This window comes from Oculina patagonica, chromosome 3, assembly GCF_052425735.1.
Source record: "Oculina patagonica isolate OP01 chromosome 3, crgOcupat, whole genome shotgun sequence".
In the NCBI taxonomy this organism is placed as follows: domain Eukaryota; kingdom Metazoa; phylum Cnidaria; class Anthozoa; order Scleractinia; family Oculinidae; genus Oculina; species Oculina patagonica.
Genome location: NC_135760.1, coordinates 13807819 through 13834168, shown reverse-complemented (window position 1 = coordinate 13834168; position 26350 = coordinate 13807819). Strand labels below are relative to the sequence as shown.

The 26350-nt window shown below is 38.8% G+C and overlaps 4 protein-coding genes across 4 annotated transcripts in view; 2 read left to right on the top strand and 2 right to left on the bottom strand.

The window, feature by feature from the left end:
- Window positions 1-11233, top strand: part of LOC144646731 (stalled ribosome sensor GCN1-like) — a 35626-nt gene extending 24393 nt beyond the window's left edge. The window contains 19 exon segments of the mRNA XM_078506414.1: window positions 475-671; window positions 1206-1463; window positions 2110-2325; window positions 3214-3378; window positions 4134-4295; window positions 4693-4785; window positions 4919-5062; window positions 5485-5598; window positions 6035-6190; window positions 6544-6657; window positions 7180-7410; window positions 7972-8165; window positions 8721-8835; window positions 9049-9123; window positions 9125-9146; window positions 9252-9400; window positions 9687-9791; window positions 9870-10088; window positions 10906-11233. Of these exon segments, the coding sequence (XP_078362540.1) occupies window positions 475-671; window positions 1206-1463; window positions 2110-2325; window positions 3214-3378; window positions 4134-4295; window positions 4693-4785; window positions 4919-5062; window positions 5485-5598; window positions 6035-6190; window positions 6544-6657; window positions 7180-7410; window positions 7972-8165; window positions 8721-8835; window positions 9049-9123; window positions 9125-9146; window positions 9252-9400; window positions 9687-9791; window positions 9870-10088; window positions 10906-11043 (2867 nt within the window). The 3' untranslated portion in view covers window positions 11044-11233.
- Window positions 1-26350, bottom strand: part of LOC144646761 (SEC14-like protein 2) — a 137833-nt gene that overhangs the window by 38536 nt on the left and 72947 nt on the right. The window lies entirely within an intron of this gene.
- LOC144646797 (E3 ubiquitin-protein ligase RNF185-like) lies at window positions 16789-22573 on the bottom strand. Its single transcript, XM_078506486.1, has 7 exons — window positions 22391-22573; window positions 22228-22246; window positions 21576-21688; window positions 19393-19447; window positions 18730-18813; window positions 18220-18247; window positions 16789-17697 (listed from the first exon to the last, which is right to left on the bottom strand). Exons 1-7 carry the CDS (start codon window positions 22540-22542, stop codon window positions 17600-17602), a joined length of 549 nt encoding a protein of 182 aa, XP_078362612.1. The 5' UTR covers window positions 22543-22573; the 3' UTR covers window positions 16789-17599.
- LOC144646804 (elongin-B-like) lies at window positions 22550-24597 on the top strand. The gene is made up of 3 exons (XM_078506494.1): window positions 22550-22665; window positions 22805-23048; window positions 23686-24597. Exons 1-3 carry the CDS (start codon window positions 22663-22665, stop codon window positions 23787-23789), a joined length of 351 nt encoding a protein of 116 aa, XP_078362620.1. The 5' UTR covers window positions 22550-22662; the 3' UTR covers window positions 23790-24597.

The following is a 26350-nucleotide window of genomic DNA, read 5'->3' as shown; positions in this document are numbered from 1 at the left end:
GTTCATCTTGCATACAAACTTGCGCTGGGTGGCCAAACGGACCCGCGTGTTAATTTGCAAGTACACGCAAGTTGTCAAAAAAGCCATTTCAATGCTACTGCGTGCGCTGCAATTCAGTACTTGAAGTAAACAGCAAGACTTGCGTTGACTTGCGTTGAGTGGCCAACGGTGAAAAACTTGCGCTGAGTTGCGTGCAAATTTCATCAAGACTAAACTGATCGTAAGTTAACGGAAGTGCACGCAAGTCCTGGCCAAAAGGTGTCGTAAGTAGTCACAAGTTTTCAACTCGCATCTACTTGCGACTCCGTTTGGCCAGGACTTTAAGATTCTTCATTTTTTTTTATGTTTTTACGTGTTATGTTATTATATTTTCTAAACATAGCGTAATAACAGTCGCTCTGTCACAATCTTAGGTCGTTTCCCTGGAATGTTATCATTACATAAGAATAACAGTAACTGACTTGTGTTTCGCAGGTCTCGGGGAAGTTCTGTGTGCCCTGGGTACTAGCAAGCTGGAGGAGCTGATGCCGGAAGTGATTTCCACAACAGAGCGTACTGAGCTTGCGTCACACGTGAGGGAAGGATACCTCATGTTATACATCTACCTTCCGTCCGCGTTCAAAGATGACTTCATTCCATTTGTGGGGCCTGTCATACCCTCTGTGCTTAAGGTAAGGTTATTATTTACTCCCAACGTCAAAACTCAATTCTCCTTACTCCTTCACTTAGTTTCTTTAAATCCCTTAGGGAGAATGTGATTTGCAATCTAGATATTTTTTTCTGAAATGATCAAGCTCTTATTACCTTAATATTTGTTATAGACATCTTGAGGTGAATCTAGAAGTTGATCACAGTTATCTTGTCTAGAGAACCGTTTCTTTAAAGGTTGGAGAAGTTGTAAACGAAACAATGCGTATAATGACGAGCTATTTTATAGTCATGCTACTACAACAGCAGAAACCAATAATTATGTCAAATAAACATGGTTAAGATTACCAACTGGTCAAAGGAAGTTGAACTCGCGACTACCGAGAACAAATCCAACTCGTGGAAAATGGAAGGCATGTTCGAGGATATCCTAAATTAAGAGGGGGGGGGGGGGTAATATGCTAACCGAACAGAAAACCATAGTAAGTCCTTATGATAACTTCTCCGTAACCTTCACCATTCCTGAAAGTTTTAATTGTTGTTTTTTTTTTTCAAAGGGTCTGGCAGATGAGTCTGAATATGTCCGAGACACCTCACTCAAGGCTGGTCAGCGCATTGTTAACTTGTACGCTGACACCGCCATTGAACTGTTTCTGCCTCAGTTAGAGAAAGGGTTGTTTGATGACAATTGGAGAATCCGACACAGTTCTGTGCAGTTACTGGGCGATCTGTTGTACCGGATATCTGGTGTGACTGGTAAAATGTCCACTGAAGGACAAGAAGACGATAACTTTGGTACTAGTCAGTCCAACCAGGTGATGTACATTGTTCACATGTTCGTACAAATTTCATGAAGGTGAAGCTAGTAAATGGCCCAGCTCACCACGAGTCTTTCGTAGCTCAGTTGGTTAGAGCGCCTAACCGGTGTCTGGGGGGCCATGGGTTCGAATCCTGTCAGAGACTCAGATGTTTTCTTTGTCCCACGCTCGTGACAATAGGCCTTATCACGGTTTTCGACGCCATCTTGACGAGTAGGCAAAGCGGGTAGAAATTACAGTGTTTGTATGGGAATCTGACGGCCAATATCTTGTACAAAAATTGAATTCTGGACAGTTTATGAATTGTAAAGTTAAGATACTAGGCAAAAGTTTTTATTTGCCGAGTTTGAAGGATGTAGCCAATTTTTCCATACATTTGTCTGTATTTTTTCCGCATGATTGACGCGGTTCGCGGGAAAAATTATAGACAAATGTATAGAGAATCAAAAACGTAACTGAACGTCAAAATTACACGTATGCGCATTATACGCCCTCTGACGATGGTTCTGTAATAGACCGAAATAAAGCGTTTCTTCGAACATCTTGTCTATTTTCTGAATTTCAGTCATGAAAATGCATTTTGTCGGATAAGCCTTTATTTTATTTTAACTGAACAACATTATTGTGTATTTCATCGAGACAGGCCATTATCCACGCCCTTGGCGCTGAGCGTCGTAACCGTGTTCTAGCTGGGTTGTACATGGGTCGTTCTGATGTATCCCTGATGGTGCGCCAAGCGGCCTTGCACGTGTGGAAGGTTGTGGTCCCTAACACGCCACGTATCCTGAGAGAGATCCTGCCCACTCTGTTCTCTCTTCTGTTGGGATGTTTAGCAAGTACTAGCTTTGACAAGAGACAAGTAAGCTGTGGAATTGTCGTACTAGTTCTTATTTACAATAGGTCGGCAAGCTCGAGGTTTCTTTCGGCTGATAATTGGCGAGGAGCGAGCTGTCTTATTATTTTAGCATAACTCAAATTTTACTTGCGATTGCTCCCAGGGCAGTCTATTTAACAATTAGACGGCGAGCTCGAGGTTTCTATCGGCTGTTAGCATAACCACACTGACCTACTATTGGTAATCGCGCAATCTGATTGGCTACACAGGTGCCTACTATCGATCCGTAGAAGGCTCTCGGAGCGCGCGCTTAGTCTTCGCTGAATTTTATCAATCAAAACCTTCAATAAATCAATTCTAGCGATATTCTGAGTTTAATAGATCGGTCAGTGGGTTATGCTAACACAATTAGACGGCTCGCTCTCGGTTTCTAGCGGCTTTTGATGAGCCCCGAGCCAACTATCAGCCGGTAGAAACCTCGAGCTTGCCGTCTAATCGTTAAATAGTTGGCGAGGGGCGAAGCCCCTCGCCAACTATCAAAGTAAAGTCGATAAAAACCAAGAGCGAGCCGTCTAATTGTTTAAGCATAACCCACTGACCGATCTATTAAACTCAGAATATCGCTAGAATTGATTTATTGAAGGTTTTGATTGATAATATTGTGCGAAAACTAAGCGCGTGCTCCAAAAGCCATCTACCGATCAATAGACGGCACCTGTGTAGCCAATCAGATTGCGCGATTACCAATAGACGGTCAGTGTGGTTATGCTAACGAAAATTAGGTCGCGCTTGCGTAGCCAATCAAATTGCTAGCTTGCCTAATAGTCGGTCACTGGGTTATGCTAATCAAAATTAGCGACCCTAGATTAACGTCAATTCTCTTATTCTTGTTAATCCGTCTTGTGCTTTAAGGTTGCGGCTCGTACTCTGGGGGACCTTGTTCGTAAACTGGGCGAGAGAGTCCTGCCTGAGATCATACCAATCTTGGAGAGAGGCCTGGACAGCGAAAAATCCGATGAGAGGCAAGGAGTGTGTATTGGACTGAGTGAGATCGTCTCGTCAACCAGCAAAGAACAGGTAAAACAGGATTAACATGTTTGTACTCAGCTTAAGGCGGGGATTCACGTAAAAGCCGTTTTTCCACCGTTTAATCATGATGTGGGTTTGATGCGAATATCTCGTGAGCGTTTCAAGCAATGCAACAACTCTTTGCTCATTTTACAAATCTATGTTTTGCGGTGTTTGTGAATCATTTGGTGAATTTTGGGGATTTTTGGGAAGAGAGAGTTTTTCTCAAAGTAGTAGTAAAATCTAGAGAAATAAAAAATATTGAAAATTTAGTGTGATTTTAAAATTAGAATTTGAAGTTAAAAATTAGTAGATGGACACCAAACAGTCCCCTGACAACCTGGAGTGCTCTTGCGTAGGGGTCAACTGTCTGGTGGTGTTCCAAAAACAATTTTTTTACCCCCGTCTGAACTTTATTATGTATCTTGCTATTTAAGACATTCTAATCCCCAGTTTACCCGCGTCCATCTACTCATTCCCAAACTCCCCCGCCGAGCCTGGACTTGGCAGTGATGTAGCGTTCTTTTTTTCATGGTTCGTTGGCTGTCGCCATAACTGTGATTGACGCAATCGTCAGTTGGATAATAATTTTAGAGATCACCTTTCACCGAAAACTGTAATAACTTTAAGGTACCTTGCTGTTTAAGACATTTGCCATCCTCTGTTTCCCCGCGTCCATCTACTCGTTCCCAAACTCCCCGTCTGAACCATGACTTGGCAGTGATGTAGCGAGATAATTCACTGTGTTGGTTTTATCACCATAGGTGGTACAGTATGTGGATTCTCTGGTGCCCACTGTCCGCCGCGCTCTGATTGATCCACTCCCTGAGGTACGAGTGGCTGCTGCAAAGACGTTTGATCAACTTCATAACACCATTGGACTTAAAGCCTTGGATGACATTCTGCCGGATCTGCTCAAGAAAATGGTAATTTTTTTGACCTTGTTGTCGTGGGTACTCTTGTACAGTCAAAGACAAACTGTTACAGACGATTGAGGCCCTGGTATTTTAAACAACAGTCGGGGGAATAAGTGTCAGTTTTGGCAAATCTTCGTTGAAGAACTCGAAGAATTTCCGAATTATTTCATCCAATTAAAAACTAGCGCAACTCTCACGGGTACTTCGAAAGCCATCGGTATAAATACGTCATGTTGCTTAGCAACTTCTAGGACGAAAATCGCGGGCTCAGTCACTTTTCGGAGAAGTGATGTCGCCATCAACTGGCACTTGTTCCCCGACTGAGTTACTTAGAATGTCAAGCACTTTGCTCACAAGAGGCTCATTGAGGGACTTCAACTTACGGAGCTCTATTGATGTATTTCAGGATGACCTGTCCCTGTCTGAGTATGCTCTGGATGGCCTTCGTCAAGTTATGGCTGTGAAGAGTAGAGTCGTGTTACCATTCCTTGTACCTCAGGTTAGTGCCAATCAAAACATTTTACCTTTGACGTACCCCCTCCAATAAAGCCCCCTTTCTACTTTCAAGTGCCAACTTTTAGCTGGAAATTTCCCGTGTTCTTCACAAATGATTTTTGTTGGATTTCTTTCAGCTCATCACACCGCCTGTTAACACGCGTGCGCTGGCCATACTGTCTGCAGTCGCAGGTGATTCTCTGACCCGTCATTTGAACAAGATTTTGCCAGCAATGTTGAAGGCGATACAAGGCTGCTTTGGCACCGAGCACGAGAAAGAGGTTAGTCAATCATCAAATTAATATGTGTAACGCCCCTTTTTGGCTGCAAGGTAGTCTCACCTGATGGCTACTGGAAGTAAAAATAACAAGTCACAAACAAAAGTTGATCTTAGCAGTATGCGGAATGCTTGTCATAGTGAACCTAGTAAGGTATATGGCCTAGAGCGCCTGGCCTGTATGCGATAGATCATAGGTTTTACTCCTGAAGCTTGTATAACTTTCTTAATACTGTCTCTTTTAAGTCATAAGCAGTTGGTAAAAATACCTCCACTTCAAGAATCACGTTGGTTGATAACGTCATTTAGGCGTTTATATTTTGTAGTTTAGCCGAAAACAAATTTTTGTAAGCAAAATAATTTTCTAATTGGCAAAACATTTTATAGCGCGACCATTGTTTTACATGTGTTTTTTCTTTTCTGTAGGAGCTGGAAGGCGCGTCCAACCTAGTACTGTCTGTTGAGGATGATGTTGGCGTCAGGACCATTATGGATGAACTCATGACAGCCTCCAAAGATCCTGTCCCCGGCATGAGAAGGGTGAAGCTACTGTTTGCTGTTTAAGATTTCTTTAATTTTTAATTTATGGACCTTCAGATCGGAGTACGAGTACGAGATCGACTACGAGTACGACTTTCCAATTTCAATCCAGTTACGTTCCCAGAGCCCGCATTCCTGTTGCTGACCAGTTGAAAACAAAACTATCGGGATGAGATTAATGTGAAATGTGATGATGAAATAAATAAGCACTAGGTTTGAAAAGTCGTACTCGTACTCCGATCTGAAGGTCGCTAATACTGACGAGAACACGACAAACTCTCCCCGAGGCTTAGGTGAAGCTATGTGGGCTTTCTGAGCAGAACCAAAACGACTTAAGATATCTACAGAACTTTTTAACAGTTGTAAACAAGGCGTAAGTGCTGATGTTGATGCATTCTCTGTAGTTGTTATTAACTGGTTTATTTTTTCACCCTAGGCCTCAGTGTCTCTCTTGCACACCTTCTGTCAGGAAACTAAAGCAGACTATACCCAGTTCATCCCGGCCCTGTTTCGTGGTATTATTAACCTCATGAATGACTCTGATGAACTAGTGGTGGACATGAGTTGGAGCGCGCTGAATGCAGTAACCAAGGTAACCAAATCAACATATATAGCGGTGGGTCGCTACCAGTCTCCTGCAGTTCAGCAGCTTGGGCATCCGGCCATTGTCTTGGGTTCGAATCTCATCAGATCACTGAAGTTTGAGTGCTATTTTTTTTTCTTAGTTTGAGCTGCTTCTAAACTGTTTAATTAAAATCGCGAACTAGGGACATACAGTTCATTAATCAGGTTTATCTGGAATGCGACACTGTTTGATTTATTCTACGTGTGGTTGTTTGCTCACCAACACAATGCCCATAGATGTGAAATATTGTTTCAACGATACAGTGCATGTAAATCAGGGTCATATTAGATGAGCTGTTGTTTTGTTTATGTTCCTTGTAGCGTCTGGACGCGTCTGAACAGCTTCAGTACATAAGTCACTTGAGGCAAGCTGTCAAGTATGTCACAGATGACGTCAAGGATGGAGATCTGCCAGGATTTTGTCTTCCTAAAAAGGTAAAAAGACTGATCAACATCTTATTTCTTTTAAAAGTATTTGTAATCAGACAGATGTCTTAAAGGAGCTATGCCACGACTCACGGGGATTTTGCAGATTTTTGGTCTCAACTGTTCTAAAATGAGTGTTAGACAACTTAACCCATGAAAAACATCTTTGAACATCTGAAGTAAGATATAACCTAACCTCAAACTACGGCTATAAATATCGATTTTTTTTAAAGACTCGCGGAAACAACTTCAAACGTTTAGCCTAAGTTTTTCAAATTGTAATCCATTTCCATCCTAGCCATCTGCAGGTTAGGTTTCCTACGGCATAAATATAATTTTTGGTGGTTCAAAAATCTGTTAAACTTCGTGACAAAGCCTCTTACATTTGTAAATAGCCCGCTAAACAACAATAAAAAATCGGTCCGCAAAGCATACATAACGAATGAAGGAGAATTTCTCCGTCTGTCTGCTAAAGGTGGTATCGATATGTTCATATTCGTGTTTTGCTAATTTCTGTTGATTTATCGCCAGGGTATCGCTCCAATTCTACCAATATTCAGAGAAGGAATTCTTAATGGCACCCCAGAGTTAAAGGAGCAAGCTGCTAAGGGGCTGGGAGAGGTGATCAGTCTGACGAGTGCTGCAGCTCTGAGGCCTTTTGTGGTGAACATCACTGGGCCCCTTATTCGTATCCTTGGAGACCGCTTTACATGGAATGTCAAAGTGGCAGTACTACAGACTCTGGGGCTTTTGTTAGGCAAGGTTTGTATACATTTCTTTTTGTTATTTCTTACAGTGGTTTTTCTTCGCATTACCTTATTCTTACTAGTTTTTGCGAGTAAAAAATTTCGCTATTTCAAAATAATCGCAAAAAAAATACGCGCGAAAAAAACATTGCGCGAAATTTAAACGCGAAAATTAATACAATATAATATATCAAAAACAATACAAAAATTTTGAATGTTTAGAACTGCAACTATCTACCCGTGAAAATAATTTTCTTTTTGTTTTCGACAAGTACCCTTCCTAGTCCTCTGATAACTGTTTTCTTCAGCTTGTAAATTGACCAATACCTCCTTAGTACATCACCAGAGTTTCCGTTTGCAGGCTTCTTGTAGTTACATTTAGCCAGGTCCTTTGTATATTTGCAGTAGTTCCCTAGTCTTTGACGCCTGATCCATAAAACACTGACAAAATCGCGAAATATACTACACTTTTTGCTCTATTTTTTTTACAATTGCGAAATTCGGCTCCCGAATTTTCGCTAAATCAAATACGCGCGAAAATGAATAAGGTATTACATTTTTTTTTCTTGTGTTACAGGTCGGCGCCATGTTGAAACCTTTCCTTCCACAACTTCAAACCACTTTCATCAAGGCACTGAATGATCCTAACCGAGAAGTGCGCATGTGTTCGGCCACGGCGCTTCAGAAGCTAATTAAACTTCACACACGAGTGGATCCTTTGTTTACTGAACTGCACAATGGAGTGAAGAATACTGAAGATAATACCATAAGGTTAGCAGAGCTACCAGCTTAAAAACATTGATGGAAATTTTGTTTTCCTTAGTACAAAGAGAACTGGTTATTTCATCAGCTAGTAGATTTTTGGTTGTACACTAATATCAACAGGTAATATCACTGATTTTTGTGTTATGTTGGTCATAGCCTCGGCTAAATCAGGCACTATTTTCCACTTAACTACACCATCGCTACAGTAATGCAATAATTTTTACTTACTCCAACTTTTAGGATAATGATTTACTTTTTTTACATTTCTCTCTCCTGTCTGGTCGTATGATCGAGGCTAAAGTAATTTTTAGTACCCTAGCGTCCTTTTCTTTAAGATAATTTCGTACTCTTCTTTGCTAGCGTTAACTCCAGAATGTTGACCTCGCCCTTTGTGTCCTTCTGGAACCCCAGCTTATTACACTTCGTATTTACAACTGCCTCAAAATGCTTGCCATGTTATTTTTTAACTCAACTTAAGTCCAATCCGATCAATAAAGTTGACATTCTAGGAACATAACACATTCAAAGTTTGAATTTCGTTTTCATTTCCCTTTTTTGTAGAGAGACACTGCTGCAGGCCTTACGGGGCGTGATCGCAGGCGCAGGACAGAAGATGGGCGATCCAATCAGAAAGACTCTTACCAGCACATTACTGGATCTACTGGGACATGGAGATGTAAGAATACATATATTTATGGACTCGTAATGAATTATGGATACAGACCTACTTCTTGAGTCCTTTCTTGGTGGATTGATAATAGAATTTCTCCTGTAAATAGACCACTTTATAAAAGCGAAAGTGGATCGTACATCCTTGATGAAAACAAGCCGCGGTTGTAACACAGTTTTGGCTTACCTAATTTTATTTATTCCCTTCTTGGATTTGTAGGACAACATTCGTGTTGCGACCGGCGGCTGTATTGGATCATTAGCTGTCATTGTACCAGACAACGAACTTCAGCTCTATCATCACTGACCATCTAATAGGTAAGAAGAGAAAAAAAGAACTTGAATATGTTAACTCTTACAATTGGGTTTTCCTAGTGATATAGAATTTTACAGTGACAGTAACGTGCTTTTTTTCGTTGTCAGTGAATGACCCCACTGTGGACTGGACTGTAAGACACGGCCACGCTATTGCTTTGTCAGCGGTATTACACGATGCTGTTGAGAGAATGGTGTCCCAGGGCCTTTATGAAGACGTCACGAATGCGGCTGTAGCACACGCTACCACGGATAGGGTGAGTACTACCTTGGGGAGTAAGGAGGGGAAGTGTCTCGCTCTGGTGGTTGAGGAAAAGCAAAGAAGCACACCTGAGCAAAACATCTGTTATCTTATCACTGATTGAAGGGTTTGGCATTTAAGTGACACACCTGTGACACACGAAATTTGCCGATCGCTGGTTTATATCAACTGACATTTTTTTTATCGGGAAAAATTATTGAATTACGTTTGAGATCAATGGAACCTTAAAGTTAAAAGTTACAAGCGTTACTCTACATTAACACATACTTTTGTTTGTTCAGATTCCCATCTGCAGCTCGGGTGTAAGGTCTCTTGGCTTCATTGTCGCTCACTCAGTGGTTCAGTGTGATTCGCCGCCAGCACAAGTTCTACAAACACTTTTTAAGGTTTGTCCACTACATTTCTTGAACAACTCAACTCTTAAAGAGCGAGGGGAACTTAATTTTTGGTTGTTTCCGTTCCAGGTATTACAAGACGGCTCAAACGACGTAAAAATCATCGCGGCAGCGTCTCTAAAACACGCTGCACGCGTCAACCCAGCGCCGTTGGATAACACGCTGCTCAAGGTCATAGTCCCAGCGCTGCTTGCGACTTCCAAGGAAAAGAACACTGCAGTCAAATCTGCTGCTGAGTCAGCACTTTTGTATGTGTTGCGTCTTCGAGAGGGCGAGTCCACGCTTCAGGTAACAATTCCGAATAATTTTTACTTTAAAGGCCGGTTTAGAGGCTACGATTTGTCGGCCCGGGTTGTTCCAAGCAAATTTTACACGCTACGACTCGTCGGCCCGATTTTCTTTGCCTTATTTGAATTGCGAGCGTGAAAATTGGCCCGGTTTCTAAAATCTGTGGCACTGCAACAGATTTTTAAAAATCGGGCTGATTTTTAACTGCGCACTCGTTTCGTGCCGACAAATTGTACCGTGTAAACCCGCTTTAAGGCTAAACACCACTAATCTTTTTGTCGGATTAGGAATAAATCTTCGCTATTGAGGGTCTGTCCATTTCATGAGTTCGAGTTCGAGTTAGAATTTCGAGTTGAGTTCGATTTCGAGTTAGAATTTCGAGTTCGAGTTAAAATATCGAGTTCGAGTTGCTTGCGGTTAGCTCCACTCTGGTTTGCTTGCGGTTAGTTCCACTCTGGTTTGCTTGCGGTTAGCTCCACTCCTATTTGCTTGCGGTTAGTTCCACTCCTATTTGCTTGCGGTTAGCTTTCATTTGGTGTTAAGGGCGATAATATGCGCATTTAATATTGGAACTTTTTTGCGGTATTGGCAGATTAATAATTTTCTGCTTTCAGTCATGAATTTATTTTCCAGTTAACAATACCACGATCCCACGCACAACATTTTAAGGCAAAACAGTGTCTGAAATAATTGAATTCTATTTTTCTTGGCTAACAGCCCAGGTAACTCTATAGGGTGAGTTGAAAGTCAACGGAGTTTGCGCACAACAGAATTATATAATAACATTTATAAAATGAGTGTTTTTTTTTCTTTCCAGTCGTGTTGCCGTATATTTGATGCCAGTACTGCAGAGAGTATACAGGATCTCTGCCGCAGATCATTACGTCGCTTAGCAACACAAGAGGAGGAACCGAATGAGTTAGAGACTTGTTTCTCATCTGTGGACCAAGGATGACAGTAGCTGATAGAGAATATGAGCCAATAACAGCACTGGTCAACTGGCCCGTCACCAGAGTCTGCTCGCTTATCACACAAAAGAGAGCCTAAGACCTAGCCCACCAAGTGAAGAACATTTCAATATTAAAAGAACAAGTTGCAAGATGTAATTGCGCTTTTGAAACAAAAATAAATGTTTTATTGTTGTGTCCTGTTTTGTTGTTGTTCGTTTTTAATACCCAAAAATATCCCCTATTTTAATCAAGTCACCCAAAAAAATACTTGCCAAATCTTCCAACCCAAAAAAATCACGGAATCGAACATTTTAAGCCGAAAAAAATCCTTCGATCATCCCCGTAATTTACACGCCGGAGTACCCCCCCCCCCCCCCCCTTGGGCTGTACACAGGCCACCATTTGACGGAAATATTTCCACTTGAATATTGAAAGAATAGAAGTTGCTTTATGCATTACCGTGGAAGCTGTTTTGAAGGGTAACCTTTTTTCTTTCAATATTCAGATATTTAGATGCGGATCTAAAGGAGGTGTGACTTTGACACTTGCACACAATAGACACGTGATCATACTCCTTCCAACGAACTTCCTGGAAAATCCCCCCTTGAATATTCAGGGGAGAATTTCTCTGCGTCTAAAAGACTTGTGACTTCTACATTTGCACACAGACAACAAGTCACACCGTTTCAAACGCGCACACAGTTGTCCGGGAAATCCCCCCTTTGACGGAGATATTTACACATGAATATTAAAACACAGGAATTTATTAAATTGTTAAACTGGCCATTTTCAAGGTGAACTATTTTGCTCATTGACAGATTTCTATAGTTTGAATAATCAGAGGGGATTTTTCCTGCGTCTAAAGGACTTGTGACTTTGACACTTGCACACAAGAGACATGGAGTCACACCCTTTCAAACGCTCATACAATTGTCTGGGAAATCCTCCTTTTAACGGAGATATTTACGCGTTAATATTTAAACAAAAGGAATATGATAACGAGTTAAAAACTGGCCATTTTCAAGGTGAACCATTTTGCTCATTAACGGATTTTTATTGTTTGAATATTCAGAGGGGATTTTTCTTGCGTCTAAAGGACTTGTAGACATGGAGTCACCCTTTCTAACGAGCAAACAACTGTCTCGGAAATCCCCCTTTCGACGAAGATATTACCTCATGAATATTGAAACAGTAGAAATTGCTTTATGAGCTACACAGTACCATGGAAGCTGTTTTGGAGGTGGACCTGTATTGTTTTAATATTCAGATTTTTCGATGGGAATATCAGCTGATCTAAAAGAGGTGTGACTTTGACACGTGATCACTCCCTTTCCTGTAGCATCCTCTTTTTGACAGAGATATTTCATTTTGCTGGTTATACACTTGAACCTTGTTAAAATGGGGACTCATTTTGATCGCAATATATCCTCGTAAAATGACCGTGGCATTTTTGGTAGGTTTTCACAGTGTTAAAAGGGAAGAAAAAAGAAAACTCTGGTACTTAAGTGTCATTGTCAGAGTAAACCAGGCAATGCCAAAAGATGGGGGTCAGCCGATTTCCCTCATATTTTCAGCATTTAAAACCTATCAGATAAGATTAAGATTGGTGGCATTTAAATGATTTTCTGCCTTTTCAATCTTGAGATTGACCACCCCCCTAGTTTTTGGCACAGAAAGTGCCAAAAATCCTCATAAAAAAGGCCAAATTCTCAGTACAGGAAACAGATCTTCCTTTTGCATTTCGCGCACAAAACTTTTTCTCAAAGTAAATTAACTGGTTGTTGATATTTTGCATGCTTAGAAACAACTTTCCAGTTCAACTGTAATTTTTACCATATTTTCTAAACTAGGTAGGTAGCTAGTGTCTTGCCACAGAGTGAATTTGGGGGATTTTCAAATTCAATTTTTTCAAAAGTGCGATAGTTTATTTTTTATTAAAAGCCATTTTATAACAGTCCATACCCTTCTTATTCGAAAACAAGAATTTATTGATTGGCACAATAAATTCTTTCTCCACGAATTTAGTTCAAAAATGGTTCTGATCGCTCTTATGGCTATTTTCCCGCCAAAATTAAATCACACTAAAATATCACATAACATCGATACAATTATACTTTGAAATGAAATAGTTGTATTTTAATTCATTGAAAGGAGTAGAAACTTAATTAAATGTGTTAATAATCGATTTCGAGTTAACTATGTTAATTAACCCTCGGACGTACAAGGGGGGGGGGAGGGTGAATGCCACCCCCCCATGAGGTTTTTTCTAAATTTTGAAAAAACGATTTACTCTACAATGCTGAAACTTTCATTAGCTGTTCATTCATCCTTTGCGGAAATTTTGATATGTCAACGTGTGTCCGTGGTGTGTGACGTTGCCATGGCAACGTCATAAATACAAGCAGGTCTTGCCAAAAATCGTCATTTTTACCATTTTTCTTAATTTTTTCCAGTTTTTTAAAACAGAAGTGCAAGATGTGTTTATTTTTACATTCCGTAAGCATTCTGGCTTGATTTTGCATCAATTCCCGTTATTTTCTGACTTTCTAAGAAAATGTTGAAATCTAAGATGGCGGATCCAAGATGGCGGCTCTAATGACGTCACAGCCAATTAAAATTATGTCATCTTATAGAGTACGCTGAGGGCTTTCTTCCAAGTTCAAAATAATTTCGCTACGCCTCAATATAACGAAAACTCCGTGGAAGGGTTCCATCCACCCCCCCCCCCCCCCTTGTACGATGGTGGGGGTGTGAGTTGGCTTGTACGTCCGAGGGTTAAAGTAATAGATACCGCAGTCCGTGCATAAATTCAAGGTGTATTTCCTGCGAAAACTAAGTCGTATTACGTAAGTATTGCTTCGATTTTCATAGTTTAGTTTGGTATGTCTTAAAAGCGAGATTATAAAGGTAATATATAAGGCGGTCTTTGTAGTAATGATCCAAGGTACCAAAGAAAGAAACCACGAGTCGAGACGTTATTTCTCACGTTCACAACCCTTCTACCCGAGATGAGACAGCATCATTGAAGCGTGTCACGGCGTGGGAAAACAATATAGCTCCAAATGATTGAAGAAAAATATGACTTTTTACTGAATAATAAGGCTTTTCGTCTTCAAAATGCAATCATCATCGTCATCATCATCACCACCGCCACCCCCACCATCATCATCATCATCATCATCATCATCATCAACAACAACAACAACAACAACATTATCATCATTATCTCCACAGGTGCCCCATGATCTATGATTGTTATTTATTATAGGAAATGAAAGCTCAGATTTATGAACTTTATGGGCCATATTGCTGAACGTTGTGCTTCTGTGCAAATTTAGATGGGTGTTGGGATTACAGTCGTCTTAAGTGATAAAAACGAGAATACAGTCCTCAACAACATATATCCAAAACAGAGATTTGTGCGTTTATTGGTCAAATGAGAGTACATTAAATAATTAGCACACAATTTCATCAAGAGTGTTAATAACAGTTGCTCTATAGCCAGATTGTATAAGCAATGGTATAAGGAAAAAATGCTTCCTATTACTAACGATTCTAGCATAAAAATTGCTCAGCTAAACTTCTACCTGTGTACGTCTACTTGGGTCTTGTATGCGTGTTTGTGTCTGTTCTGGTATGAAAAGAACTAAAGACTAACTTGAAAAGAGAGGAGCTCGAATTACAACCAGCGTGACAGTGTTGCATACATTACAAAGGTCATGCAAACACGGCGTGGGTCATTAATCTGTTTGCATTGATCTTTGTGCAGTGATAACACCAGGTATTTTTTCAAGGTCGCCAGTCGAATGCAGTCGCCTGTTACTTCTCTTTTAGTGTTCTGGACAGATGCTCATACCTGCCACTCTATCTACGGATAAGTCAAAGTGACCTGAACTGAATGAAGAAAGCTCCCTCAGTGATTTCTGAACTTCGAGATCGCCATCCTCGCTTGCCACTCACAACAAGACCTCGAGTAGTAGAGTAGTAAGCGAACTGTAACATCTTGTTTACAAGCATCTAACGGTAGAACAGTTGTACTATATTCGAGAAGACTTCAAGGTGATTCTTGTGAAGCTAACGAACAATTCATACTTTATATAAGAGTGTTTGTCCCGAATGAAACGTGTTAGTATGAATTGAAACTGACAAAATTCCGTGTCGAACGTGAGAAATAACGTCTCGACTCGTGGTTTCTTTCTTTGGTACCTTGGATCATTACTACAAAGACCGCCTTATATATTACCTTTATAATCTCGCTTTTAAGACATACCAAACTAAACTATGAAAATCGAAGCAATGCTTACGTAATACGACTTAGTTTTCGCAGGAAATTCACCATGAATTTATGCACGGACTGCGGTATCTATTACTTTAACCCTCGGACGTACAAGCCAACTCACACCCCCACCATCGTACAAGGGGGGGGGGGGGGGGTGGATGGAACCCTTCCACGGAGTTTTCGTTATATTAAGGCGTAGCGAAATTATTTTGAACTTGGAAGAAAGCCCTCAGCGTACTCTATAAGATGACATAATTTTTATTGGCTGTGACGTCATTAGAGCCGCCATCTTGGATCCGCCATCTTAGATTTCAACATTTTCTTCAGAAAGTCAGAAAATAACGGGAATTGATGCAAAATCAAGCCAGAATGCTTACGGAATGTAAAAATAAACACATCTTGCACTTCTGTTTTAAAAAACTGGAAAAAATTAAGAAAAATGGTAAAAATGACGATTTTTGGCAAGACCTGCTTGTATTTATGACGTTGCCATGGCAACGTCACACACCACGGACACACGTTGACATATCAAAAGTTCCGCAAATGAACAGCTAATGAAAGTTTCAGCATTGTAGAGTAAATCGTTTTTTCAAAATTTAGAAAAAACCTCATGGGGGGTGGCATCCACCCTCCCCCTGCCCCCTTGTACGTCCGAGGGTTAATTAACATAGTTAATTCGAAATCAATTATTAAAACATTTACTGAAGTTTCTACTCCTTTCAATGAATTAAAATACAACTATTTCATTTCAAAATATAATTGTATAGATGTTGTGTGATATTTTAGTGTGATTTAATTTTGGCGGGAAAATAGCCATAAGAGCGATCAGAGCCATTTTTGAACTAAATTCGTGGAGAAAGAATTTATTGTGCCAATCAATAAATTCTTGTTTTCGAATAAGAAGGGTATGGACTGTTATAACATGGCTTTTAATAAAAAATAAACTATCGCACTTTTGAAAAAATTGAATTTGAAAATCCCCCAAATTCACTCTGTGGCAAGACACAAGCTGCCTACCTAGTTTAGAAAATATGGTAAAAATTACAGTTGAACTGGAAAGTTGTTTCTAAGCATGTAAAACATACACAACCAGTTAATTTACCTTGAGAAAAAGTTTTGTGCACGAAATGCAAAAGGAAGATCTGTTTCCTGTACTGAGAATTTGGCCTTTTTTATGAGGATTTTTGGCACTTTCTGTGCCAAAAACTAGGGGGGTGGTCAATCTCAAGATTGAAAAGGCAGAAAATCATTTAAATGCCACCAATCTTAATCTTATCTGATAGGTTTTAAATGCTGAAAATATGAGGGAAATCGGCTGACCCCCATCTTTTGGCATTGCCTGGTTTACTCTGACAATGACACTTAAAGCGTAATGGGGACGATCATTTGACAGTATCATGATCGTTCCGCTTGAGTTCACACTGGTATGCCACTGGGTTTTGAAACACATGTCAAGATTTCATAACGTTACTGTCTATTATAACACTGTTTTTTATTCAACTATTACATCATTTAACCAAGTAAGGTCAAGAGAACCAGCAACATATGAATTTTACACTGTAGTATCATGTGGAGCTAAACGACAAAAACAGAAACAATCCTTATTGATGGCTTTACAGGTAATCACTCACTCACTCAACTTTGAAACTTTCAAAATATCTGTGTCTGTAAAACCATTGAATATGGTCTATTTATTTAATATTTGTAACTGTTGTTTTCTCATACATTTGCTACCTATACTATGGTATGATTTGGCTAAGATCTCCCCACCCCCAACCCCAAAACCTTGCTGGCGTACTACATTTTGTTCTTAAGGTATAACTTGAATGCGTATCAAACCTCAACTACCGAACAAGTTTGTTTCAAATATCTAAGAATACATTGAACTGTTTTTTAACTGAACAGGGATGTTGGTAAGTAACATGGCCTACCTTTTTGAAGGCATTGAGCTTCAGAATGCTCATGCAACAAAACAGCATTTGTCCCTTAAACTGCAAACTTGTGCAACAATGCACATTTTTAATTTTTATTCAAACTAAGGAGGATGTGCCCATATAAATGCTGTCCTGTAAATCTGTAACCAGAAAAATTTGCTCCAAAGACATGTTTCAACTTTCAAACATTGCATGGCTAGTCGCATTACAACCATGAATGTTTGCAACAAATTTTCTGGCTCTATCAGTAAGTCGCATCGTTATATTTAATTCCTTAGTATAATTCATCTCCAAATAATTATATACAGTTCATCTAGTTTATACTATTAGAGATGTAGTAAATAAATATCATGCAATGAGAAGCCAAAACATAAACAAGAATGCAACCCAAAGAAACAGCTTGGAGAGAAACTGTTCATCCTCAGCTTGCGGTGATCCAGCAGGTGCTGAAATGAAAAAGTGTTTGATACATGTTTAACAGTCTGAGTACTTGTGCAACATTTTAAAGGAGCATGTCAATAATTTTAAGTCATTTTTCTGCCTACTCTCAAATTGAAGGAAACCTTGAAATAGTAGTTTTCTAAATGTAGAATAACACCAAAGGAGTAATAAAACCCGAAACTAACCAAGGTTGGTTTTGATTGACGAAGATTAAGACGGATTACCAATGAGAAACTTGAAAAAACTTGCCAAATTTTTCAAGATGCATTGTCTGTGACGTAGTTCCTTTAAATATAATTGATTCAATTCTGATGAAAGGAAAGAAATCTTGGCTGATGTTTCGTTGGCAACAAGACATATCTTTGTATAATTTAGTGACATTGACAACACAACAGACTATTTTCAAACTGATTTCAGAGATGTTGGTGATGAAAAGGGGAAATGTTCTTAATACTGGATGTTGCTTACTAAAAATGGTTTTATAATCCATCCATAATGGAATAAAAATTTGATTACAAAGTACCTACCTGCTGTCTGTCCTTGTCCACCAAATGTCTACAATGAAAAGTCCAGTGTTAATTTTAGTTAAATATACCGGTAATAAAACTTTGATTGAAATGCACTGAATAACACTTTTAATTCTTAAAACAGTAAAATAACAACTAAGTCATCTTCAGATGGAGTAATTAGCACCAAATACACTTCAGAAATTTCCTGTAAATGAACACTGGTCACTCTTGACGTAAGTAGATTTAAACATCTAGAAAACATCTATTAAAATGATTCAATTATTGCAGCAGCCCGCTGTACATTTTGTCACAGGTGAACATCAGCTGTCAGTCTCTGATTTCACAATAGTTTTCTAAACATGACGCCATATCTTGTAAAACGCATTGTTGATGCCATCAATTATTATAGGATGATTATGACTGCTGTCATTAAAAGAAAACCAAAAAATTGCTTAGAGCTCCTGTTTGAGGACGTGACTCTCAGACATTCTACAACTGATTAATATATAATTGTGACAAGTTACTTACCGTTGAAAAGAAAGCAAATGGGAACGCACCAATGCCAAATGAAAGCTGGAATCCATCCCCAAAACCACCAAATCCTGGGAAACCCTAAAGAAGATTTTTTTTCATTTAGCACTTAGTACTTTCACGTTAATAATGCCAAGTATGATTTTAGATTCTTATGAAACTTGTGATCCATTGTTGCTTCAAATCTTCTTCACATAAAAACATGTCATGATGTTTGGTAGTTCCATCAAGATTTGAGCAGTTCTCTCATCGCAGTGCACTCGTTTATATTTATAACATATAATTCATTCATTCACATGTTCCATGAGTACCCCACCTGGGACACTAATAAATTAAAAACAAATCAAAAGCACTATCATCTACTGATCTACATGAGTATACTGATGATCAGTATGCAATTTTCTGTCTAAAAATCTGATGTCTCTTTTGGGGGAAATGCAGTGTGCTGTGGGGTTAGAGATAAAAAAAAAAAACCTTTTGGAACTCACTGAAAAATGTATAAACAACTACTTACTGGTAATATCCCTACAAATGCAATAAATATTTTTAGAGATGTAAGATTAATTTTACCTTGACATATTACAGTTCACCCTGGTCACAACTGTGATAACAGCAAAATTTACACTGTCATATTAAAAACCATCTTCTATATTTACTAACCCCATTATTCTCTGGTTCAGGCCGTCTTCCTTGAGGTCTTGGTGGCATTTTCTCTCTGAAAAATAATAATACAAAAAAAATTAATTACCTTAAACCCCTGGTTTGTATACTCAGGTGTATTATAATTTAAACTTATTTTTTATTCTGACAATCAAATACAGCTGTTGCCTTGATAATTATGTGTCTACATTCATGTGTTCGAAAATCTTCCCCTACTGAAGAAACATCTTTGAAGCAATCCCTAAAATTACACAATTTTTATTGACATGGTGTAGTTTTTGAAAGATCAGCGATCTGTGCAATGTCTTCTGTTGGTAGTTTAGCACAAAAATTCAAAACTGAGTGACAACCAATAGACCATTTGCATTATGACGTAAAAGCGCAAAGACTTCTGGTAGTTGTAGTTAAGTTCGCGGGAAAAAACCATTTCTGCCTTATGATTGGCTAAGGGCAGCCAAGCGTGAAGGTGGACATCCATTATTTTGATCTGAAGTTGAGCTGCCAAGTTTACGCTCTTTGTCGCTTCTTACGCTCTTTGTCGCTTCGAAATTTGGTTATACATTTATTTTTTCAGTTCCTTGTTAAAAATATAGAAAACAGGATGATAGCTTTGGAATGAAAATTGACTGAGTTCTGTGTTTTAACCAAGACAGTCAAATGTTGTTCGTGTTCAAGTTAGTGTACGTTGTGTGGCGGAGTTGACTTGGTAGAAATTCATTCATCGTGGCCGACAACTTCTCTTCGTAAATAATTTTAGCCTAATATCACAGCTTCAAAACATCGCGCACTGGAAACAGTTGGCTTGAAAGGACGAGTCTAGGATATAACTAAATTTGTGTGGAATCAAGTGAAAGCAAGGCATTGCCATTGACTTTGTCCATCATCTATTTTTAGACGTTCAACAAACAATCGCTTCCATCGATCGCAGGTGAATTAATTCTTCACTGAAAAGCTTAGAAAATTTACCATTTATCATGATTGCTCGGCGGGACGATCAGTTTAATTTATTTTTACAGCGAGACAGAGAAAAGAGTCAAATAATTTTCCTCGTTTAATCAAGCTTCATCCGATCATCGATGAATTATGAAGGGTCAATCATAAAGGATTTTCAATCTACCCTGTGCAGGTGAATACAGATTTAATATTTGTTTTTATCTTAAAATTGTATTTCTGTTTTCGTCAAATTAGAACTGTAATTGCAGTATTCTTTAACAAAGAAGTTTTCTTGTTTTTGTGCTGGAAATGTCAACTCGTGGAGTAGCAGTTGTGGTTTCAATCCGAGCGAGGGCCGTGCGAGCAAATATAATTTTATTTCCATAATCTTGTTTATGGACGATTACTTGTGAGACTCGAATGGTTAGCCTCAAAGATTTTTACGAGTGTAGACATCATGTACTGTACTTCCCCATGTTTAGAAAGGGTAAAATATTGCGTCTTCGTATATTATTTAAAAATACCTGGCGAGCAAAAGTTTTAGGAATTGAATTAAATAACCGCGCGGACTTGAGTGGAGGAAACACTCGTTGAAATTTCACTACAAAACGCAACCCAGCAAATATACAATTTCTTGCATAACTCTTTTAACAGACTTGGTTTTATACTGAGAGGTTGCTTTTTCCGCTTTAAATAAAGCCACAGGGACGTCTTCTTCGGTGAGAGTAATTTTCTTTACCTCCAGCACGATTTTCTTGGGCAAGCGGGCTTGATGACGATTCAAAATTTTCCCGCGAACCTAACTACAACTACCAGAATTCCTTGCGCTTTTACGTCATAATGCAAATGGTCTATTAAACACAGTTGTCTTCTGTTAGTAGTTCAGCTCAAAAATTTAAAACTGCGCAACAACCATCAATTAAACACAGTACACGGATCTGCAGTTACCACCACATCCTCACGGGGGTTTGAAATCAGCAATATTTATTAACGTAGTTGTGAGGCCTTCCAAGGGGTAAAAGCAACAAGCGACATGACCCTGAATACTGGTGACACAGGAACTTTTTAACAGCGACAAGGGACACCATAACAGCACTGAAACGTGACAGCGACACAATGCGACAGCAACACAATAGGGGGGAAAACGACAGCGACATTTACAGCTGTTGGCTAGGTTACATTTGTTCTCAGAAACAAGCGACATTGCGACACAGTTACCCCCCTTGTAAGACCTCAGTTGTGATCTTTACCTGGGATCTTCCTGATTTGTGCTTCCTCGTCCATACAGTGGGATTACTTTATCTTTACTGATACCTGCTTTGCAGACTGGACAAACTGATTTATTGGGTCGAGTCTCTAACCACTAAATAATAAAATAAAATATACATATTTAAGATTGTTGAAATGTTGTACATAAACAGATGCAAAACAATGATTTAAATTAAAAAAACTACATGCTGTGGTATTAGTGTTTTATTTTGAGAAGAAATGTAGAAAGAAAGGAAAGGGATACATTGCTGAAAATAAAGCAATCTCTACTTGGTGTAATTATGTATCCACTTTCTTTTAGCCATGGTTTTAAGCAAACAGTTGTGAACTTGAGACATTTTTCCCTGTACTGAATATATATTTCAATGATAATTTCTCACACATTCAAGACATTTTCCAGTAGGTGGTTAAGTATGCCCAAGGGAATTGATTGAAGAGTGTGTTTTCTGGTATATAGTGGTCCAGTTACACAGTGGATAACTTTTAAAATTTCTCGCACCCTTCCGTTGCGCTTCATTAAGCACGTTAATTATAAACAAGGAAGCTCGATATCTTTTCTAAATTAACTTTCTATACACGCTAGTACACGAATATTGTTTTTGTACAGACTATAAATTATATTATAAAACAGACCTTGTGAAGACACGGCCAGCTGAAAAAGAGAGAAAATAGATAACTTAACTTTCAAGATGTAAAGGTTAAAAAAATTCAAGAGAATGACAACATACAACTGAATACGTGTTTCAAGCTATAAAGAGTCAAGCTACATGTATAAAAGAACGTTCAAGTTTCTCACCAAAATAAGTGCCCACAGAAACTAATAACCGCATCCTTAGCGGTGTCAAGACAAATATTACATTCGAAGTTAGCGTTCGCATTTGGTTGTTCACCACTCGACGCCCCAGCGGCCGAAGTTCTTTCATTTACATCTCCATCAAACGTCGCCATTTTGTTTTCTGTTGCAATGTTGTTTCACGAGAATGACGTCATCGGAAAACTGGAAACTAGCACGGCGGTTTATGACAGCGAACGCGAAGGACTGGGTTAGACTTTCAGTCGACCGCCATCATGGTAAGTAAAAGAAATGCATTTTCGCTCGATTTTTTCGTTTACGGACTGCTATTTCGTCGTGTCGGAGTCATTCCGGACTGAAATTATATTATTGATTATTGGTGTTGTTAATTTAAATTGCAATCTGTTCTATTTCAAGGAGATTTTTGTGATGGTGCGTCGTGAAAAAACAACCATCTTCCTCGATTGTAAGGAAGCCACGACTGTCTACGAACTAAAGAAGATGGTCGAAGGAATCACAAAGAAGGCTCCTGAAGATCAGAGGCTGTACAAAGACGATCAAATACTTGATGATTCCAAAACTTTAGAAGATTGCGGTTTTACTACCCAGACTGCTAAGGCCCAATCTCCGGCATTGATTAGCTTGTCGTTCAGAGGCGAAGGTGCGTTTACTATAATGCATGTACAAAATTAATTAACTTCAATACTCACGGATGATGTGAATGATTTATGAGTGTTTATTGTGTTTTGTCGTTTTGTTTTCTTGCTGTTCTTCGGGGTATCTATGGATCCATGATAAGTTCGTAGCTTGACAAACATCGTCCTTGTCCATGTTTGTTGAAATGATTAACTGTCGAGTGATTAACTAATCAACTTATTATAATATTGCTTTTACTAGATTACATTATGCCTGTGATCGCTAACCCCGTAAAGCAATTCAATAACTTATTTTCTATGTTGGAATTTGGGGCCTTTGCGGAGAAGGAAAAAGTATGTGACCATGTGCTAGCAAAAAGGAAGTAGCAAAAATGGAAATGGCCTGTGGGCCTATTAAACTTCAGCTTATGCAGCAAGAAGAAATATAAATAAACTGTGACTTGCTAAAATCTTCGTCCTTTTCGTTTATATTTTTGTTTGTTTGTTTTTTGGACATCGAACTACACCATTATATATTAGAGGACTCGTCCTGGAAAAGTACTGGAAAATTGTTTTTGAAAAAGGGTAGGAACCCTGGATCATGTAACTGATATCCCCCTGGGCTGTAAGTTTTTTTAACACTGAATTCAATATTTATTTCAGATGGAGAGTTTGAGCCAGTGGTTATTGCACCCCTGTCCACCCCTCCAGAGTTGCCAGATGTTATGAAACCACAGGAGAGCGTTTCCAATAGTGATGGCTCGTAGATGTCCAGACAGTGAACACGTGATTGTCTTTTTTTGTAGAGAAACAGATATTTCACCAAGTAGCAACAATGTAATGGCAAAAGTCTGATGTGATGCAAGAATCAGTATTATTCATATATATTTAACTTTCTAGTTTATAACTGCCCATTGATGGATTTATAGTAACATTGATTTGATGACTGGTATAGACTTGTTTATGGGTTTTCAAGGCCAAAACTTAGCTTGTCTCAAAAATAATGGCTGTGCCAGGAAAACGAACAAAAAACAAAACTTCATTTTTTACATGAATCTAAATTTTATTCAGTTAATTTAATGGCAAACTCAGTTTACAACAGTGAGTTATCAAGTTTTGATGATAATAACTTACAAGGAAACTAACTTTAAAGCTGTACTGAATTCCTTACTGAACCCCGGCCATTTGTTGTACTAACAACAAAAAGCTTTTCTTTAATTAAATTGCAGTTCACACTTTTCATGGTCTTTCATAAATTTAGAGCAGTAGTTGTAGTTTTTGAGGGCTGATTTGTGTTGACTGCAAAATCGAACTTGTTTTGCATTTGGTTATTTTTATTGGTGATTTGTTTTGTTAGAATAGTGACAGCAGTGCTTCAATTTTAGAAGTCTGAGAAAGATGCTTATGTATTAGAGTCTGTGTTTGAGTGTAGGTTAGCTAAAAAAAGTTACTAGTCCATCTGAGAGTGCACTTTCAAGTTAAAAATGAGTCAAACAGTTCATTTTAAGGATGTTTTTGTACTGGTATAATAATTAATTTCCTTTTTTTGTTGTAAATAAACTCATTTCTTTTGAAGCAGTGCCTGGTCCTTCTCACTTGATAGAGTATGCATGATATCAAATAGAATACCGTAAAATCCCGGTTATAAGCCCTGGGCTTATACAACTTCGTAAGGGATTTTGGGTGGGATTATAAGCGGAGAGGCTTACATCTGGGAGGGCTTATAAGCAGAATAAAAAACGTTTCAAAAAGAGCCACGTGAGTGTTGATCGAAATACCTTTTTAAGTTAAAAATGCATAATAAAGCAACATTTAGCCCTGTTCAGTACTGTCTTTCGGCAGAGGGGGGCTTATATCCAAGGGGGCTTATAATCGGATGTATTTTTTTGTTTCCAGGTAGATGGGCCTATAACCGGGGGGGCTTATAACCAGAATTTTACGGTAATTCATCCAAACTAGGTGTGTCCGTACTTGCTTTGAGTGTTGTGATCAGTTCAGAACAAGTTGCTTCCAAGCGGGCTCTCCTTTTCCAGGGAAACCATACCTTTCTCTTTGTTTTCTCACTCCACAATCTAAGATTGGACGGTCTGATCACATTTTCGACAAGTTGGAATTTACTATAAATGATACACCACTTAAAGGGGGTTGATCAGTATAATTCATTAATACTGGAACCTTATCAAATAATGAAATAAAACTTCAGTTTTTACTAATTTTAGCGAGTTCGGTGAAAATCGCTAAAATTTGTCTGGGTCAAATTTAATAATCGTTAAATTTAAGTTTCCCCCAACTCCCAGCCGAAAGGAAAACAATATTAAAGAAAAAGTCAACTTGAAAAATTCTTTAAAAAATGGATGCTGGAAACTTGTTCATTCTGGCAAATTATGCAAATGTTCGTCAAATTTCAAGTGAGTTTGTTCTTTTACTGATTGAACATTAATTTTATTTCCATCTTTGCAAAATGTTCATTAAAAACTGGTTTACACGATATCACTAACTTAGTAAAATTTTTCTGAAAATCACTAAATCAAATAGTCGCTAAATTCCCCCTAAACAATATCCGATTGTGCAGATCTCAGTGTGGTGGTTAATTTCAGTTCTGTTGCATACCACATTAATAGGGGAAGGTACAATTTTCTGCTTTCAAAATGCAGATCTTTCCAAGACAAATTTGATGCCAAAAATTCAAATCAATAGGACATACGGTATATTGACCAAGATATAACATTGTGTACAGTTAGCACTCTTGGGCGGGTTGGGTTAATGCAGTTTGACATTTTGCATGTTTTCTTGACCTTGCTGTCACTGTCAATATGAAAACTTGATATTGTTTCAACAGTGTTTTTTTTTTTCTTTTTTTTTGGGGGGGGGGAGGGGGAGGGGGACTGGATCATGAGGTTTTCTTCAGCAAGAGATTCTGGTTTCATTTGCACCCGAATCACCTTGAAATTCCAGAGGTTCTCAAACCCCCCACCCCTTGGGATGAAGCAACTTAAAAGTTATGTGACCTTGCAAGCCTCACTAATCTTCCCAGCACTCGACAAGTATCAACAGGTCAACAAGTATCAACAGGTCATGTTGATGGCGGAGCATTTCTAGCCATACTGGGGGAGCTGCACTAGTGACTTGAAGATCGGGGGAGCTTAAGGCGACTCTTCTCTTATTAATTCTTTATTTTTTCTGTAAAGCGGGGGCTCAACTGCTTCCCCAGCCCTCCACACTGCCAAGCCTGAACAGGTATTAGCTCTGCTATCTAGTATAGCAGCCTTGTTTGAAATATGTTGTATTACATACATTTGTAATGGTCTATAACATCTTAGGGTCCCAT